Consider the following 20,430-nt stretch of genomic DNA (forward strand, 5'->3'; position numbering starts at 1 on the left):
ATGGATCTGCAGTCTGACCCCCAGGCTTTAGCTGTCTCTGGCTTGAAGGTGTGGCTTCACCGGGGGCCTGCCCCTTTCCACCTAGGAGACCATCTGCCTCCTGCCACCATCAACCTGACATCCAAGGTGCCCACAGTGCTTAGGCTGTTCATGCCAAGGGGCAGGCCCATGCCGAGCTGCCCTCAGCCTCACCCTCAGACTCCCTCACGTGCTCATCAGAGCTGAAAGTCCAGAGGGGGACCGAGGTAGCATGAGGCTGGTGTGTTGGCGCTGCCCCTAGTGCGCACACACCCAGCCAGGTCCCAACAGCAGCAGGCTCAGCCTCAACTTTACTCTGAATTCCGAGTGGGCACTGGGATCGGGGAGAGGCTAGGCAGCGGGAGTAGGCGTTTCCAAGCCTGTGGGGAAAGGGGGGCTTCCCGGGCCCCCGAGAGTGCAGGGATGCCTGCTCCACAGCTGCAGCTGCACCTGGGAGGGCAGGGCTCCTGCCCATCCAACTAGGAAGGGGACAGGGCACCAATCTGTTCCCAGCTCCCGCTGCCCTGTGGAGCACACAGCCCTGGCCACACCTCCCACGCTGCAGCTAGCATCTTGGCACCAGCTGCTAGACTGATTCAAAGACACAAACAGGGTGAAAGGAAAAGGACAGGAAAGATTACTGGATTACACCATCCAGTAATCAAGTAAGACTTAAAGTTGTTATATTAATACAGGTTGAGTATCCCTTATCTGAAATGCTTGGGACCAGAAGTGTTTCAGATTTTTCTCCCTTTCAGATTTTGGAACATTTGCATTATACTTATTGGTTGAGCATCGCTAATCTGAAAATCTGAAACGCTCCAATGAACATTTCCTTTGAGGATCATGTTGGTATTTAAACGGTTTTGGTTTTGGAGCATTCTGAATTTTTGAATTAGTGATACTCAACCTGTCTCAAAGTAGGTATTAAGGTATAGTAACAAAATATTGTTACTAGAGACAAAGATAATGACAAAAAAGGTCAATCCGCAAAAATATAACAATGGCTGGGTGCAGTAGCTCACTCTGGGAGGCTGAGGTGGTAGAATCGCTTGAGCCTAGGAGTTCAAGACCATCCTGGGAAACCTAGTGAGAACCCACCTCTATGGTTTTTAGAAATTAGCTGGGCTTGGTGGTGTGCACCTGTAGTTTCAGCTGCTCTGGAGGCGGAGGTGGGAGGACAGCTTGAGCAGAGGAGGTCAAGGCTACAGTGAACCATGACTGCACCACTGCACTCCAGCCTGGGCAACAGGGTGAGACCCTGTCTTTAAAAAAAAAAAAAAAAAAAAAGAGAGAGAGAGAGAGAGAAATAACACTTGTAAACATAAATACACCTAACTGAGCCCAAAGTAGAAAGCAAACTCACGGAAGGGAAAGGAGAAACAGATAATTCAACAATAAAAGTTGAAGGTTTCTATACCACACTTTCAGTAATACACAGAACAACTAGGCAGAAGATCAATAAATAAACAGAAAATTTAAACTGTAAAGCAACTAGACCTACCAGATATCTATAGAACATTCCAGTAAAAACAGCATAATACACATTTTTCTCAACTGTACATGGAACATTTTCCAGGGCCGACCATATGTTAGGACATGAAATAAGTGTCAATAAATTTATGAGATGCAACTAAAGCAGTGCACAGTGGAAAATTTACAGCTATTAACACCTGTATTTAAAAAAGAGATGCCAGGCGCCGTGGCTCATGCCTGTAATCCCAGCACTTTGGGAGGCTGAGACAGGCAGATCACCTGAGGTCAAGAGTTCGAGGCCAGCCTGGCCAACATGGTAAACTCCGTCTCTACTAACAATATAAAAAATTAACTGGGTATGGTGGCAGGCGCCTGTAATCCCAGATACTCAGGAGGCTGAGGCAGGAGAATGGTGTGATCCTGAGAGGCGGAGGCTGCAGTGAGCCAAGACTGTGCCACTGCACTCCAGCCTGGGTGACAGGGCAAGACTCTGTGTCAAAAATAACTAACTAAATAAATAAATAAAAAGATAAGCCAAGCGTGGTGGCATACACCTATAATCCCAGCTATTTGGCAGGCTGAGGCAGGAGAGTACCATGAAGTGAGGAATTCAAGAGCCTGTGACTAAAAAAATCTCTTTAAATTAGGTAGGTGCGCTGGCACGTGCCTGCAGTCCCAGTAGTTCAGGAGTTCAAGGCTGTAGTGAACTATGATCACGCCACTGCACTCTAGCATAGGCAACAGATTGAGATCTTGTCTCAAAACAAACAAACAAACAAACAAAAACCTTAAAATTTAAAATCAATAACCACATTGGGCCAGGCGTGGTGGCTCACGCCTGTAATCCCAGCACTTTGGGAGGCCGAGGCAGGCACATTACGAGGTCAGGAGATCGAGACCATCCTGGCTAACACGATGAAATCTCGTTTCTACTAAAAATACAAAAAATTAGCTGGGTGTGGTGGCAGTCGCCTGTAGTCCCAGCTACTCAGGAGCCTGAGGCAGGAGAATGGTGTGAACCTGGAAGGCAGAGCTTGCAGTGAGCAGAGATCACGCCACTGCACTCCAGCCTGGGTGACAGAGCAAGACGTCATCTCAAAAAAAAAAAAAATTCAATAACCATATCATCTACCTTAAGAAACTAGAAAAAGAGCAAAGCAGAAGGAAATATGCAGAGTATACATAAGTGAAACAAATAAAAAGAGAAAAATGAATAAAAACAGAAGCTAGTTCTCTGAAAACGTCAACAATGTTGACAATTCTGTAGCTAGACCAACCAAAAAAAAAAAAAAAAAAGAGAATACTCAAATTATACTAGATCAGAAAAGTAAGAGGAGATATCACTATCAATATTATAGAAATAAATGGGAATGTAAAGGAACAGTATGAACAGTTGTTATCTCAACAATTTAGAGAATCTAGATGAAATGGGTAATTCTTAGAAAGACCCTCATATAGTTTAGATGTTGCTCCTGCTAAATCTCACCTTGAATTGTAATCCCCAATGTTGGAGGTGGGGTCTGGTGGGAGGTGTTTTGGCCACAGGGGCAGATTCCTCATGCCCTGGTGTTATCCTTGAGATAGTTCTCACAAGACCTGGTCGTTTAAAAGTGTGTGACACCTCTTTCTCTCTTGCTCTCACTCTTGCCACGTGAGAGGCCAGCTTCCCCCTTCACCTTCCGCCACGATTGTTAAGCTTCCCAAGGCCTCCAGAAGGCAAGCAGATGCCAGCACCATGCTTCCTGCAAAACCTAAAGAACTGTGAGCCAATTAAACCTCTTTTCAAGTTACCCACTCTCAGGTATTTCTTCATAGAAACACAAGAATGGACTAATAGACCAAAACTACGAGAACTGACTCAAAAAGAAACAAAATCTGAATAGACCTATAACAAGAAAAGAAATGGAATTTGTAATAAAGAAACTTCTCACGAGGAAAAGCCCAACTGGGATCAAATGCCCTCACTGGTGAATTCTACAAAACATTGAATGAAACACCAATCCTTTACAAACTCTTTTTGAAATAGTAGGAGAAGACTTCTCAACTCATTTTTTTAGACCAATATTACCCTGATACCAAAACCAGAGAAAGACATCACAAAACTACACGCCAATATTCCTTATGAAACTGGACATAGGGGCCAGGGTCAGTGGCTCATGCCTACAATCCCAGCACTGTGGGAGGCCGAGGTGGGCGGATCATGAGGTCAGGAGATTGAGACCATCCTGACCAACATGGTGAAAACCCATCTCTACTACAAATACAAAAATTAGCTGGGCCTGGTGGTGTGTGCCTGTAATCCCAGCTACTCGGGAGGCTGGGACAGGAGAATCGCTTGAACCAGGGAATCAGAGGTTGCAGTGAGCTGAGATCGCGCCACTGCATTCCAGCTTGGCAACAGAGCAAGACTCCGTCTAAAAAAAAAAAAAGAAACAAAGTGAACATAAAAGTCCTCAACAGGGTGGGCACAGTGGCTCACGCCTGTAATCCCAGCACTGTGGGAGGCCGAGGCAGGAGGACTGCTTGAGCTCAGGAGTTCCAGACCAGCCTGGGCATAATGGCAAAATGCCATCTCTACAAAAAATACAAAAGTTAGCTGGACATCCTGGTGTGCACCTGTGGTCCCAGGTACTCAGGAGGCTGAAATGGGAGGATCACTTGAGCCTGGGAAGTCAAGGCTGCAGTGAGCCATAATTGTGCCACTGCACTCCAGAATAGGTGACAGAGTGAGACCCCGTCTTCAGGAAAAACAAACAAACAAACAAACCTTAACAAAATACTAGCAAATCAAAGCCAGCAACATATAAAAACAGTGATGCACCATGACCAAGTGGGATTTAATGCAGTAATGCAAGGTTGGTTGAATAAAAATAAATCAGTGTAAGATACTATATTCCTAACGTAAAAGACAAAAGTCACATTATCATGGAAAAAGAACCACTGAACAAAATCCAACCAATCTGGGCAATATAGTGAGACCCCCATCTCTACAAAAAATTAAAAATTTAGCTGGGTATGGTGGCATGTGCCTATAGTTCCAGTTACTTAGGAGGGTGAGGTAGAAGGATAGTTTTACTCTGGGAGGCTGAGGCTGCAGTGGGCCATACTCATGCCACTGCAGTCCAGCCTGGATGACAGAGTAAGAACCTGTTTCAAAAGCGAAACAAAACAAAACAAAACAAAACACTACCAAAGAAACCAAAATCCAACACCCTTTCATGATAAAAACACTAGAAATAAAAGGAAATTTCCTCAACCTGATAGAGTTATCTTAAAAAAAAAAAAAAGCCAAGTAACATCATCTTCAATGCTTTAAAATTCAAAGCTTTCCCCATAAGATCAGGGAAAAGGTAAGAATGTCTGTTCTTGTCATTTCTATTCAACACTGCATGTATCCTCTAGCCAGGGCAATTTGGAAAAAACTTGAAATAAAAAGCATCCAGGCTGGACACGGTGGCTCACACCTGTAATTACAGCACTTTGGGAGGCCGAGCTGGGCGGATCACTTGAGGTCAGGAGTTCCAGACCAGCCTGCTCAACATGGTGAAACCCCGTCTCTACTAAAAATACAAAAATTAGCCAGGCGTGGTGGTGCATGCCTGTAATGCCAACTACTCAGGAGGCAGAGGCAGGAGAACTGCTTGAATCCAGGAGGCGGAGGTTGCAGTGAGCTGAGATAGTGCCACTCCACTCCAGCCTGGGCAACAGAGCGAGACTCCGTCTTAAAAGAAAAAAAAAAAAGCATCCAGATGGGAAAGGAAAAAGTCAGATTAACCCTATTTGCAGATGACATGTCTTATATAGAAAATCCTAAGGAAGACATAAAAAAAAAAGCTATTAGAGGCCAGGCACCATGGCTCATGCCTATAATCCCAGCACTTTGGGAGGCCAAAGCAGGCAGATTGCCTGAGATCAGGAGTTCGAGACCAGTCTGGCCAACATGGTGAAACCCCGTCTCTACTAAAAATACAAAAAAATGAGCCAGGCATGGTGGTGTCCACCTTAATCCCAGCTACTAGGGAGGCTGAGGCAGGGGAATCACTTGAACCAGGGAGGTGGAGGTTGCAATGAGCCGAGATGGTGCCACTGCACTCCAGCCTGGGCAACAGAGTGAGACTCTGTCTCAAAAAAAAAAAAAAAAAAAAAAAAAAGAAAAAAAAAAAGAGAAGTTAAGAAACCTCCCTAGGCTGGGCATGGTGGCTCATGCCTGTAATCCAGCAGTTCGGGAGGCCGCGGCCGGCAAATCACCTGAGGTTGGGAGTTCGAGACCAGCCTGACCAACATGGAGAAACCCTGGCTCTGCTAGAAATACAAAATTAGCTGGGCAAGGTGACGCATGCCTGTAATCCCATCTACTCCGGAGGCTGAGGCAGGAGAATCGCTTGAACCCGGGAGGCGGAGGTTGTGGTGAGCCAAGATTGTACCACTGCACTCCAGCCTGGGCAACAAGAGCGAAACTCTGTCCCAAAAACAAAACAAAACAAAACAAAAACTATTAGAGCTAATAAATGACTTCAACAAGGTTGCAGGATAAACAATGAATATATAAAAGTCAATAAATCTCAATGAACTACCAAAAATTAAGAATGCAATGCTAGTTACAATAGCATCAAAAGAAATAAAATACTTATAAGTTTAACAAAAGTAAAAGACTTGCATACTAAAAACTGGAAAACATCACTGGAGGAAATTAAAGACCTAAATCCACGCAAAGACATACTGTGTTCATGGACTGAAAGGTTCAATATTGTTAAAAACTCAATACTCTCAAAATTCACCGATACATTCACCACAATTCCTATCATAATCTCAACTGCCTTTTGTGCAGAAATTGACAAACTGATCCTAAAACTCATAAGGTAATACAAGGGGGCTGGAATAGCCAAAATAATCTTGAAAATGAAGAAAAAGTTGAAGCACTTACACTTACCAATTTCAAAACTTACTATAAAGCTACAGTTATCAAGACAATGTACTGGCATGAGGTTAGACACACAAATTAGTGGAACAAAATAAAAAATCCAGACCTTTCTTATTTATCTAGTCAACTCTGAAGCATGGAATCCAGACATTTCTGGTCAGTTTATTTTTTTTCAGAGACGGAGTCTTGCTCTGTCACCCAGGCTGGAGTAGAGTGGCGCAATCATAGCTCACTATAACCTTGAACTCCTGGGCTGAAGTGATCCTCCCACTTCAGCCACCCCAGTAGCTAGGACTAGAGGCATGTACCACCAAATAAATGCCCAGCTAATTACTTATTTATTGGTACAGATGGGGTGTCTCAGTATGCTGCCCAGGCTGGTCTTGCTCCCCTGGCTTCAAGCAATCCTCCTGCCTTGGCCTCCCAAAGTGTTGGGATTACAGGGTGAGCCATTACACCTGGCCTGCATTTTTCATAACAGTGTCCATTAATCAATGGACAAACAAAATATGGCATATTCATATAATGAAATATTCAGCTATAAAAAGGAATGAAGTACTAATACCTGTTACAACATGGAATAATGTTGAAAACATTATGCCATGTGAAAGTCAGACACAAAAAGCCAAATATTCTATTTCATTTATGTGCAATGTCCAGGCAAGGCAAATGTATAGATACAGAAAGTAGATTTGTGGTTGGCAGAGGATGGGGCAAGGGGGAATTGGAAGTGACTTAATAGTATAAGGATTCTCTTTGGAGTGATGGAAATATTGAAATTAGTGGTGATATCTGCACATTATGAATCCATAAATATCCTGGATTTTCATACCCTGAAAAACAACAAATTTTACATTTTGTAGTATGTGCATCATATCTCAATAAAAAAATATGATTCCAATTTTTTTTTTTTTTTTTTTTTTTTGAGATGGAGTCTCGCTCTTGTCACCCGCGCTGGAGTGCAATGGTGCGATCTCGGCTCACTGCAACCTCTGCCTCCCAGGTTCAAGCAATTCTCCTGCCTCAGCCTCCCAAGTAGCTGGGATTACAGATGCCTGCCACTATGCCTGGCTAATTTTTATATTTTTAGTAGAGACAGGGTTTTGCCATGTTGGCTAGGCTGGTTTGGAACTCCTGACCTCAGGTGATTTGCCCACCTCGGCCCCACAAAGTGCTGGGATTACACGCATGAGCCACTGCACCCAGCCTATGATTCCAAATTTTTAATGTGTCGTATGAGGTTCTACTTGCTTTGTACCCTAATTTCCTCTTCAGCCTATGTTTTGCCATTCTATTGCTTCCAGCCAAACTGGTCTTTCAGTCCCACAGATACACCATTGATTGTATTTCAAGGCCACTGTATATTCTATTTTCTTTGCTTGGGCAGCTAATCTTTTCTTAGCCTAGCTATCTTCAACTCATTCTTCACAGTTTAGTATAATTACTCCCTATTCCCCACTATTAAATATTCCCTTATAGGTATTACTTAATACTTATAAGTATTCCCTTATACTTTCCTTTGAAGTACACTTATCTCAGTGCTGGCATAATACTCAGTATTTGTTAGCTACTGAAATTATAAGTGGGAGCTAAAGGATGAGAACACATGGGCACATAGAGGGAACAACACACACTGGGGCCTATTGGAGGGTGAAGGGTGGGAGGAGGTAGAGGATCAGGAAAACTAACTAATGGGTTCTAGGCTTAACACCTGGGTGATGAAATAATACGTACAACAAACCCCTATGACACAAGTTTACCTATATAACAAACCTGCACATGTACCCCTGAACTTAAAAGATAAAAAAAAGAAATTATTTCTAATGTCTCTTCCAACTTTATAAGGTTCTACTCTCTTCACCTGGAACTGTATCTTTAACCAGGTCCAACAGGTGAAAAAACCAATAAGATGGCCTACGAAGTCATTATACACTAAGGTTTTAAAAAGGAAAGGGCAAGGATATGGTCATCTCGTTACAGGCAATGCCCTAGCTGTGATTTGGGAATCAACTCACCACTCTCTACTTGCAGTTGATGAATCTGTTTTCCCACCTCTTGCTAACTAATAAGAAGAAACAAACAAATATACAAATCAAAAACCAAAGGCATTGTGTTTTGGAGAAAGCATTTGGATATCTGAAGAAAGCTTTATCTCAGATAACATGACTTCAATCTTCCTATCATTGAACATCAAACCACAGATGTGAAATTAATTAGATCAAAGATACACTGCAACGTTTTCTTCCCTTTTTGTGAAAACTATAGCTGGCTGAAAAGTAATTTTTATGATGGCTGGCTTTCTGACAATTATAATATTTGGAATAGGTGAGTTAGCTGTTACTAGCTTTTTGTAAACACAAAAATTTAAAACATCTTACAAACTATTAGAATCACCTTAAAATTAGGACAGTTGGAGCTTTTTCCTCATATGCTTCAAGATTTAGATTGAAGACCTCAAATATACTTCCTTTTCATGGTGGAGTTTCAAGTACTTATCACCCTAGATGCATTCAGTCACTTGGGGACTTCTGATAGATGGTGGTATTAAAATCTACTATAGATTCGCAGTAGATTTTTATCTATCTTAAAGTAGATTTGCTTTCCCCTAGACCATGCATTCTCAAAAGGAGTGATACTGCCCTAAGAGGGTGAAAACTGGTTCTAGGGCAGGCAGGAATGAAGAAAATCTCCCTCTTTTTATGCATAAATCACAGATACACATATATACATATATATACATATACATATACACAGATACACATATACAATATATTCATGACACTAAAACATTAAAATTTTGTGTAAGGAGGAGGGTCAGGGAAAAAAAAAAAGCCTAGGAAGATTCCTTAAAGTTGTGTAATGAAATAAAGGTTGAGAAACAATGCCCCAGACAGAATACAGTGATACACAGTTAACCTTTTTCAGAAAAATATTGTCATTTGTGCTAGCATAACCTGGAAAGGAATCATCACAGATAATTCATGGCATTTCATAAAACATTATACCTCTGTATAGCACACATATGAGATGGGGCTGTTAAAGGTTACATTACGTCTATAGTAAGTGTTTAAGTTATAATGCATCTCAAAATAGTAATATCTAGGATACATTATCTTCTGCTCTTAAAAACGTGCCCAACTTTGGCAATCTTGAGTTCTCATTTTAGATTAGATTTGATGTATTCTGATTTACTTTTGTCCCAAAAGTTCCAAAATAATGTAGTAAATAGTTGACTGCTCTCATGTTCATTGATCATTATATAGCAAGTCCTCGAATACCATCATTTTGTTCAATGTTTTTGTTATATTGCTGATGAGGAAAAAAAATCAATTTCTGGCCGAGGACACTGTATGTGTGGAGTTTACACATTTTCCCCATGCCTGCATGGGTTTTCTCCAGGTACACGTTTCTTCCCACACTCCAAAGATGTGCATGTTAACTGGTGTGTCTAAATTATTACAGTGTGAGCGTGAGTGAGTGTACGTGGGTGTGTGAGTGCTCCCTTCAACAGAATGACATTCTACCCAGGGTTAGTTCCTGCCTTGCACCCTAAGCTGCCGGGATAGGCTCTAGCTACCTGCAACCTTGAACTGGACTAACTGGGTAAGTAATTATCTTGTTTTTATTAATCCATCTTAAATGTATATATAGCTTACATGTATTTCAATGTTTAATATTAGAAGCATTTTGGACTTTATTTACAAGTGTGGTGATATTTTTGTGACCAAAAATATGCTGAAGAAATTCTTGTATATATCAGTTAACCTATGGTAAAAATAGTTTGATTATATATCATTTTGCTTAAAGTTGCAGTTTTCAAGAACCTATTGAACCTATTAAATTAGGCCTTACTATATATATATGATTAACTAGTATCTGCCTACAAAATGTTTATTTATCATCATTAAGTATCTGACTATAACCAATTCTCAGTCAGGTAACAGGAAATTTTAGGCACAAATTAATTCTAAATCTCAGATGTTAGATGAATGAAAATCCAAATATGATGAAAATACTGGCTGCGCACGGTGGCTCACTGCTGTAATCCCAGCACTTTGGGAGGCCAAGGCGCGTGGATCACCTGAGGTCAGGAGTTCCAGACCAGCCTGGCCAACACGGTGAAACCCAGTCTCTACTAAAAATACAAAAATTAGCCGGGCGTGGTGGCGAGTGCCTGTAATCCCAACTACTTGGGAGGCTGAGGCAGGAGAATCACTTGAACCCGGGAGGCGGAGGTTGTAGTAAGCCAAGATCTCGCTGCTGCACTCCAGCCTGGATGACAAGAGTGAAATCTCAAGAAATAAATAAATAAAATAGAAAATACAAACTAAGCACTAATCATCTCCAATCAGTATAATACAAATGGTTATTCTACAACTAATATTAGTTATTACTGTTTTTTCCTTTTATTCCTAAAAACAACTTAAGAATAAAAGAAGTGTATTTTTTTTGTGTAAACTTACTGACAAAGGTCCCTGAATAGGTAAGAAAGTATGCCTGAGTTTCCTTCTTAACATAATACTATCTTCAGTCTACTTTTATTATAAGTGGAGGTGGTAATGAGTAACTAAATGAATTGAAGGGGAAACAACCGAAAAAGAGAAGAAATGGTAAAATCCTAACTATACGAAGGGTATTTTTTCTTCCTACTTGTAGAGAGGGAAAGATAAAAAGAGAGGTTTAAAGCAAGCAAGAGATAGTAAAGCACGCTATGTGAAAACATCTCCTTCACATATTTTATTATTTCCCTAGAAAGACTAGTAATTTAATGTTCTTTAAGCATGCAAATAATTCTTAGGAAGCCTTACTTTATGGTGCCTTATATTACTAGATACACAAATAACAGGGACAAGGTTTCTGTCTATAAAGTTACAACTCACTTGGAGATAGAAGACATATACACAAATAACTGTAATGCAAAGCAAAAATGGTAAGAAAATAGAGCTGACTTACTTCATGGGAAGGGAGGGGCTGGAGAAACCACTACTAAGCTTGGAAATTATGTGATGTTTGAAGGTGCAGATGAGTTCTGAAGGATGGTTGGGAATCCCAAAGAAGCTGACAGAAAGCATATATGCAAGCATATTTGGGGAACATGTCCAGTTTGGATGCAGCACAAGGTGAAGGGTAACAGTTGGAGATACAACAGAAAAGACAAAATGGGTAAGGATTATGAAGTTTTAGACAGCAAGGAGTACATATATTATTCAATAAACAAAGGGGAGTGTCATAATCACAGCCATACTTTTACAAATGTTTTATTAAATATCTATGTTTTGGTGATATAAAGGTGAATAGAACCAGCAGCTCTTGGCCTGTTAGGGGTGTGCCAGTTCTTGTCCTGTTTGACCTCAAACACGTTCTTGACCCTTCTGTCGCTCTCTACTGTATGACATAAAGCTTGACTCTATATAGGCAATGTTCCCCAAGCTCTTCTGTCAGCCTGCTACTGGCTGGGCTCAGTAAATAGGAAGCACTGGTAGGAGGTGGGAGGGCAGGAGGAAGCAGCCATATTTTTCCCTCATTCCCTTTCTGCTTCAGTAGAGTCTCCTCTACGACTACCACTCCCTCATCAGACAAGTCTTCCACGTTGCACAGTCAAACCAGCCTCTTGGTTGCTTCCTCTCTCCTTATCCTTCTCATTAGCATAGTGGCTTCCTACTGTTGCTAACCACTGAGATGCCTTAGTTGTAAGCTGCTGGGCGTCTTAGCTTTTCTCTCACCAGTGTAAACCAATTCTCTCATTAAATCTTTCCACGTTAAATACTCAGAATGGTTTCTATTTTTTTTTTTAATGCATGCTGTCTCATACAGAAGGTAACAAATCTATTTAAGAAAACGTTTACAGATGATAGTTTTGGGGACTCCCAGAACTCCTGAAGCTTGTCCATTCATCCATGACTAAAAGACTACTAATAAAACAAAAAACCAAGTAAGTTTCAAATTGGGAAGATGAAAAAGTTCCAGAAACTGATGGTAGTGATGGTTGCAGAAAAATGTCAATATAGTTAACACTACTGATCTGTACATTAAAAACAAAAACAACAACAACAAACTCATTGTTTTGGGCTTTAAGAACTATACATTTTTAAATGGTGAATTTTGTTAGTATATTTTATCAAAAAAAGTAAACACACAGCTACAATAAGACATGATAAGGTTGTAACAGAAGTACAATGCTATGGCAACATTTAAGAAGTACTAACTGTACTTGCTGAATGAAGTTTCAGAGATCAGGCATGACCTGAACCTTGAATACAAGTGTACTAGGAAGACAAAGAGAAGTAGAATACATAAAAGAATATTCAAAGAAACTTCAATTCGTTTGACATGTCTGCAGCATAAAGCAGATGTTAAGAAGCTGAGATCAAGTTGGAGAGGTAGGTAAGATCAGTTCCACAGAGCACCTTGAACAAATGGATAAAAACTGAACTGATGGCCCAGAGGCAACAAACGCTTTGATGTATTCTGGCCCACACAACATTTTGTAAAATCCCAACAAGGCAGTAAGGGCTACTTAAGTGGAGTAGTGAGATGCAAAAGTCAGAGTGCGGTATCCTGAAGGATAAAAGGTAGGTGAAGAACAGCAACTAAGTGGAATTCATTGTTCTTTGAATAAATTTGACTTCTGAAAGGGTGACACAGAACATAAGGCAGAATGTTCTGTTTAATGGGTGTCTAATGTCTAGTGGGGTCCAGAAAAGTGTTTTTTTGTGTGTGTGTTTAAGAGTAAAAAAAAACCTAATTATCTGAACACTAAGGGAAGAAAACTTACTTCTCTATGTTCAGCAACTGGCATAGTGTTTGGAACATATTAGGCACCCAAAGATTTGCTAGAAAAAAAACATTATGAAGGGGCCAATAACAAGAGGAGCTGAAGATGGGGAGGGGGTACTGATAGGAGAAGAATCATGAGTAAATAATAAACCTGATATGAGAAAGATATACACGATATATATCTATTTAAGATGTAAAATGATAAACGACAAAAGTAAGAGCATTAGGCATGGGGAGACTTTTTTGTATTGTATACTCCTGCCCATTTGAAATTTTTAGTAAGAACAGAATTATCTCAATTTTCAGAATAAAAGGTATAGTGTGAACGCTTCAGGGAGATTTGTAACAACAGTAAATAAAATCAATTGCAAGGACAACTGTCTGGGAAGCCATGACAGAAGTCCAAAAGAGAAGTAATGGCAGGCACATTGTGGGATTGGTGGCAGTGAAAATGGAATGTGAATGACAAAGATTTTTAAGATAAGAAAACCATGGCTGGCGTTTTTTGTCCATTAAATGAAAAGCAGGAAGTCAGCAGAATAGCTGGTTTGTGGAGAAAGAATACTCACAAATTGATGTGAATTATTTCAATTAGAAAATGATACTGCTTTCTTAGGACTTTCTTAACTAGAGGTGATTTCGCCCTCCAGGGGACATACTAGCAGTATCTAGAGACATTTTCCCTGATCACAACTGGGTAAGGGTAGGGTGGGGAACGGGTGTCCTACTGTAATCTAGTGAATAGAAGCCAGGAATGCTGCTAAACATCCTACAATGTTTGAGCACAGGATAGCTCCCCACAATAAAGAATTATGAGGCCCAAAATGTTAACAGTACTGAGGCTGAGAAACCATGTTTAAGACTATAGTTACCAAAACTCAACTAGATTACCAAACTGCCAAAACTCAGAATTCTTAAGCAAAAGATTAATCAGACATTAACAAAACATTAAACTTGTCATTAAGTTTCTTCAAAAATGGATGGTGGAACCATTTCCGTTTAACGTTTCCTGCAAAATGTGCTTATCAAGAGCCCTGCGCAAATAACATTTTTGTGGACAGCGCTGGTCATTTAAAAGAGGCACAAGACAAATGGGTTTTCCGAACAATAAAATAATGGTAGTAATGGCTGTGAATACTATGGGAGGTTTCATCACAGATGCTTGCCATTTACTTTTAGGGACGTCGCATACGACGTCTGTAAATCACTGGCTCGGGTTCTGAGCTTTACGTGGCTCTCGTCTCCTGTAGTACAATCCTCTTTATTCTTTCAGGGGACAAACAACAACAAAACCCGTCTCTCACACAGACAATATACCCTGACAGACAAGTGACCCACAAAGCATCCCCTCCTCAAATGAAGGTAAAACTAGGGCTAGACAACGTTCAACTAATTTAAGGCAATTAACCCTCTGAAATTTTTTGCTGATCAAAGGAACAGGAATTGCTGTTTTAAAATACGCAACTGGCATTTCACACCTCTACACTGGACGACGTATTGCGTGGAGGATGGAGAAGGAAGATCACCTCTACTCCCAAATTCGTAGTTATAAGGGCGGGTTATTAGAAGGGCGCCAGGAAGGTCTCCCTACAAAGATGGGGGGCCGGGGAAGTCCTTATTTGCCCTATTTTGGTCCCAGCACTGAACCAAGGAAAGTGCGCCCAAGGTTGAAGCACACGCAATCCGTCCGTCATGCAGACAAATGCTCTTTCAGCGGTCCTAATTAAGTGCGGAGGCCTGACTTTCCCTCCGAATCCGCCCCAGGTGTTCCACCCCGAGCTTCCCCTCCTTCCCCTCGCCACGCAGCCTCTGAAGAGAGGAGCATCTACATACAAAGAGGCTTAAACTGCCCAGAACCTCCAAATGACGAAGAATCACCGCCAGTCTCAACTCGTAAGCTGGGAGGCAAAACCCCAAAGCTTCCCTACCCAGGGAAAACCTTTGGCCCCAAAGGTCCTTCTGTCCGGCATAGCCGGGTCCAGTAACCCTCCTTCCCGCGTCCGCGCTTACCCAATACAAGCCGGGCTACGTCCGAGGGTAACAACATGATCAAAACCGCAGCAGGAACCACAATAAGGAACAAGACTCAGGTTAAAACAAACACAGCGACAGCTCCTGCGCCGCATCTCCCGGTTGCAGTGGCGGCACTGAACTCGCGGCAATTTGTCCCGCCTCTTTCGCTTCACGCCAGCCAATCACTTCTGCCAGAGAAAGAAAGGCGCCGAAATGAAACCCGCCTCCGTTCGCCTTTGGAACTGTCGTCACTTCCGTCCTCAGACTTGGAGGGGCGGGGATGAGGAGGGCGGGGAGGACGACGAGGGCGAGGAGGGTGGGTGAGAGCCCCGGAGCCCGAGCCGAAGGGCGAGCCGCAAACGCTAGGTCGCTGGCCATTGGTGGACATGGCGCAGGCGCGTTTGCTCCGACAGGCCGAATGTTTTGGGGGAGTGTTTTGAGCGCGGAGACCGCGTGATACTGGGTGCGCATGGGCACACCGTGCTCTGCCGCCGCTCGGCCTTGCTTCTTCCTCCAGAAGTGGGCGCTGGGCAGTCACGCAGGGTTTGAACCGGAAGCGGGAGTAGGTACCTGCGTGGCTAACGGAGAAAAGAAGCCGTGGCCGCGGGAGGAGGCGAGAGGAGCGGGGATCTGCGCTGCAGCCACCGCCGCGGTTGATACTACTTTGACCTTCCGAGTGCAGCGGTAGGGGCGCGGAGGCAACGCAGTGGCTTCTGCGCTGGAAAATTCAGTCGTGTGCGACCCAGTCTGTCCTCTCCACAGACCGCCAATCTCATGCACCCCTCCAGAGCGACCCTTGACTCCTCTCCTCACTCCATCTTTCCTGGCCTCTCTCGGGGTTCTTAGCGAACTTGGCCAATAACCTCCTCCTTTTAAACGCCCTGAATTGAATGAACCCTGCCTCCTGCGCATCCTCTTTTCATGTCACCTTAGGGTTCAGATTTAACTACGCGACTTGACTAGTCATCTTTTGTTCTCTCTCTCGTATTTAGTACTTTTAGTCAGCGAGCCCTTATTGATATTTCAACTTCAGCCTCGCGGTTAAGAGCTTGGGCTCGGGAATCATACGGCTGGAATTGGAATTCTGTCACTCGTGTGGCCTCTCTCTACTGTCTTGTGAAGATAAGTGAGATAATCTTGACCTGTGGTGAGCACTCGTGAGCGTTAGCTGCTGTTTTTACCAGGTACAGATAAGACAACTACAGTGGATGATAATGTATGTGATAGGGGAGTACTCTGATGGTAGAGGAGTGACTTTGGTTCTCTGCAAACTCAGCCTGAGACTGTCAATTCAGTTTGTGGTGAGACCTCGCAGTGTTACCTTGGCAGATGGTAGAAGCCTTCCAGATGGAAGGAAAAATGCGTGTAAAGGCAGAAAGTGTAGAAGGACCCTGAAGCTCCAGAGTGAGGTTTGGCATTGAATGAAATACATTTTGTGGGTTTTCAGCTGCTGAAGTCATAGGAATGGATGAGACTAAGAAAACAAAGCTGTTCTTTGAGGTATGAGCGGAAGAAGAGCTATCAGGAGACTTTCCAAACAGTTATAACGGAAGGGAATATGATCATTGCTAACATTTGCTGTGTTTCAGGCACTGTAAGCATGTATATGGGTCCTTATAGGAACTCATAGAGGTAGGTATTAGTATTTTTCCTTTTATCATTGAGAAACTGAGGTTTGAAGAGATTAGTGAACTTGCTCTAGATTATACAGTTTGTAAGTGGCTGAACCAGGATTTGAACTAATACAATCTGACTACAGAGGCCACACTCCTTAGCACTAGAAAAGAATGGCATGCCAAGGGCAGAGTTATTTCTAAGAAGATGGGATATAAGCGTCATTGTCAAGTTCTGCAAAGGGGTCAACTTGGTTGAGATCTAAAAAGGAACATTGAATTCATCAATTCAGAGGCTCGTAGGAAGTAGGAAATCTTTATCTTTTCATTTGAACCTTGAGTGGAACCTAGATATTCTGGATTAACGTATAAATGAAGTTCATCTTTATATGGTGACACTCATATTCTAGTTGACTACCTAATAGTTCTCTGCCTTCTTTCAGTTCCGCCAACATACTGTGTTCTTTAACATTGTAGAACTCTTTGGCTATGCTAGTCTCCTTCTCTGAAGTGTTGGTCCTCTAGCCCTTCTTTTGATTGGCACCAGTTAGTTCAGATCTTGGCTTTATTATAAACTCCTCTGAGATACGTTCCCTGACAGTTTATCTAAAATGATTCTCTTTACAGTTATTTTCTATTACTATATTTTTGTTTCCTCAGAGGCATACATCACAATTTGGAATTATGCATTGGTTTATCAATTTACTTGTTTATTGTCACGCTGCTGCCCAGATATGACTCCATGAGGGTAGGATTTGTATCTGTTTAGTTCATTATTTGTCTAGCTATACGTAGTAAATATTGTTTGCATCTATCAGTGAATGAACATCTTCCGTTTATGTAGATAATACTGAACTGTTTTGTTTTCTTCAAAGTAATCATTAAGAAACTGAAGGTAAGAAAAACAAGTTCAAAGAAGTCACACCATGGGGAAAAAAAAGTCAAGTTTAGGACTGCCTCTTCCGGGAAGTGTCAAATCTTTAGTGTATTTAGGAATAAAGGTGCCAACGCTTATGGTTCTTTGGATATTGCTAAGGTATTTTCATTGGTTAGATTACCAGTTTCATTTTCCTTATTGACTCAAGAAGACTTTAAGCTGAGATTGAAGAAGTAAGAAGATTCCTAGATAAAACCATAAGGAATGGAAAAACAAAAATGATAATACTTGTCCACAGAAAGTATATAATCAAATGAAAAGGACTCAAATAACAATCTGTAATCTATAGCAGAGTAAAGCGGAGGTTGTAATAGTGTTGGGGGATGGGGGAGGTCAGAAGAACCACCAGTGAACACAAAAGGAGAATAGAATCAGAGCCATCTGCTAATAAAATGAGTAGTCAGCGCTTTTTGTTTTTTTTGTTTTGAGACAGAGTCTCGCTCTGTCACCCAGGCTGGAGTGCAATTGCGTGATCTCAGCTAACTGCATTTTTCGCCTCCTGGGTTCAAGTGAGTCTCCTGCCTCAGTCTCCCCAGTAGCTAGGATTACAGGCACGTGCTACCACACGTGGTTAATTTTTGTATTTTTAGTAGAGACAGGGTTTCACGATGTTGGCCAGGCTGGCTGGTCTCGAACTCCTGACCTCATGAAATGCCCACCTCAGCCTCCCAGAATGCTGAGATTACAGGCATGAGCCACCACACCTGGCCCCGGTAGTCAGCTCTTACTGAGAATATTCAGACAGGGCATTCATTTTGTAGGAGACATTCCTTCCTTTATAGAAAGATTGGACCTGGTCTCTTAGTTCCTCCCAATTTTGAGATTCTGTGAGATTGAATTGGGGCAGAGAAACATACTTGATCTTGAAAGATTAAGTAGAATTTAGATGGATGGATAGGAGAAGGACTTTCCCTACCTTTTTACATCTTGAGATAATAGGTATGTGTAGGTATAATATACATAAATATATGTATTTTTTCTCTGTTTACAGACATAGTTTAATAAAAAAACTTCTTTGTATTATATAAAGGTTTAGATCAGAACTAGTAAAACAGAATGCTGTTTCTTTTTTTTTCTTTTCTATTTTACTTTAGGTTCTGGGGGTAGATGTGCGGGTTTGTTACATGGGTAAATTGCATGTTGCTGAGGCTTGGTGTATGAATGATCCTGTCACTCAGGTAGTGAGCATAGTACCTGATAGGTAGCCCTTCAAGCCATACCTCCCTCTCTTTCCGTCCCTCAAACAGTCCCCAGTGTCTGTTTTTCCCATCTTCGTGTCCGTGTTGAAATGCTGTTCTGACTACATTTTTTTGAAGGACATCAAAAGAGAGTTTGATTATATCAGAAGCCGCCAAAAGAAGAGAGCTACTACAGTGGAATCAAGGCATAGTAAAATATAGTTGATCCTTGATATTTGCAAAGGATACCACCATAGCATAGAATTTCCTTCATTTCCTTTTAAAACAGAAATGTCATTTTACTCCTATTGTTATGTGTTACATAAGAACCTTAATACCAGTTGAGACGGAAATGGTAGGCAAAGCTTGCTAGCTCTGATAACTTCCTACTTATCAGTTCCAAAGCATGTTTTAAGCCTTTGGCTCAGCAAAATGACACGTCTCTCCATGTAAGCAAGAGTGCTTTTTTTTTTTTTCATTGAGACGGAGTCTTGCTCTGTCACCAGGCTGGAGTGCAGTGGTGCGATCTCCGCTCACTGCAACCTCCGCCTCCTGGGTTCAAGTGATTCTCCTGCCTCATCCTCCTGAGTAGCTGGGACTATAAGCGCGCACTACCACGCCTGGCCAAGAGTGCTTTTAAATAGTTCATTGTCAATGTTAAATCCTTGAGTGCTCATTTCCTTATTTACCTGGCTGTTTTCTATTCATCTTTCATGTCTCAATTTAAATATCATGTTTCTTTGGTCTCAGAGTAATATAATTCCCCCATCTCCCACCCTGACAGAGCCTTCCTCTGTTGCCCAGGCTGGAGTACAGTGGCTCGATCATGGCTCACTGAAAGCTCTGCCTCCCGGCTTCAAGCGATTCTCCTGCCTCAGCCTCCTGAGTAGCTGGGATTACAGGCGCGCGCCACCAAGTCGGCTAATTTTTGTATTTTTAGTAGAGATGGGGTTTCAACATGTTGGCCAGGCTGGTCGAACTCCTGACCTTGTGATCCTCCCACCTTGGCCTCCCAAAGTGCTGGGATTATAGGCGTGAGCCACTGCGTCCAGTGTAAATTATACTTTTATTTTAATCCTGCTACTACTGCTGCAAGCAAGGCAAACATTTTTGTGTTACAGCATTGCTTGTATAGATTTTAAGAAAATCTCATTTTAAATGCGGAAATGTTAAGAAAAATTATTGTGCCTTTGATCAGAATGTGCCTCTAATTGTACAGTTAAATCTAACTATAAATACTGCAGTATAAAATAATTATATATACATTTTTTCACACCTCTCTCTCTATATATATGCATATATATACATATATATACCTATATGTATTTTTTTTTTACAGACAGTGATGTGTGTTCTGAAATTGTGAACCATGAGTCTAGTACTTAATGATCTGCTTATTTGCTGCCGTCAACTAGAACATGATAGAGCTACAGAACGAAAGGTAGTAAATTACTTAAATTCAATTTTTCCTTGAAATAAGTGTGATTAGTAACCCAT

At 41.7% G+C, this 20,430-nt stretch overlaps 2 protein-coding genes across 9 annotated transcripts in view; one reads left to right on the forward strand and one right to left on the reverse strand.

The window, feature by feature from the left end:
- The window catches only part of LOC116476897 (protein NPAT), a 62,439-nt gene extending 47,084 nt beyond the window's left edge, over window positions 1-15,355 (reverse strand). For both annotated transcript variants that reach the window (XM_032167306.2, XM_032167307.2), the window contains exon 1: window positions 15,203-15,355. In XM_032167306.2, the coding sequence (XP_032023197.1) occupies window positions 15,203-15,239 (37 nt within the window). In that variant the 5' untranslated portion in view covers window positions 15,240-15,355. The remainder of the gene's footprint in view (window positions 1-15,202) is intronic.
- A 263-nt stretch (window positions 15,356-15,618) lies between these two features.
- ATM (ATM serine/threonine kinase) overlaps window positions 15,619-20,430 on the forward strand; it is a 140,691-nt gene continuing 135,879 nt past the window's right edge. For 4 of the 7 annotated variants that reach the window (XM_058424495.1, XM_058424499.1, XM_058424500.1 and 1 more), the window contains exon 1: window positions 15,619-20,374. In XM_058424495.1, coding sequence (XP_058280478.1) covers window positions 20,303-20,374 — 72 coding nt within the window. In that variant the 5' untranslated portion in view covers window positions 15,619-20,302. The remainder of the gene's footprint in view (window positions 20,375-20,430) is intronic. The other 3 variants (XM_058424497.1, XM_058424498.1, XM_058424496.1) reach the window with 3 other exon arrangements.

Source organism: Hylobates moloch, unplaced genomic scaffold (genome assembly GCF_009828535.3).
Source record: "Hylobates moloch isolate HMO894 unplaced genomic scaffold, HMol_V3 SCAFFOLD_11, whole genome shotgun sequence".
Classification (NCBI taxonomy): domain Eukaryota; kingdom Metazoa; phylum Chordata; class Mammalia; order Primates; family Hylobatidae; genus Hylobates; species Hylobates moloch.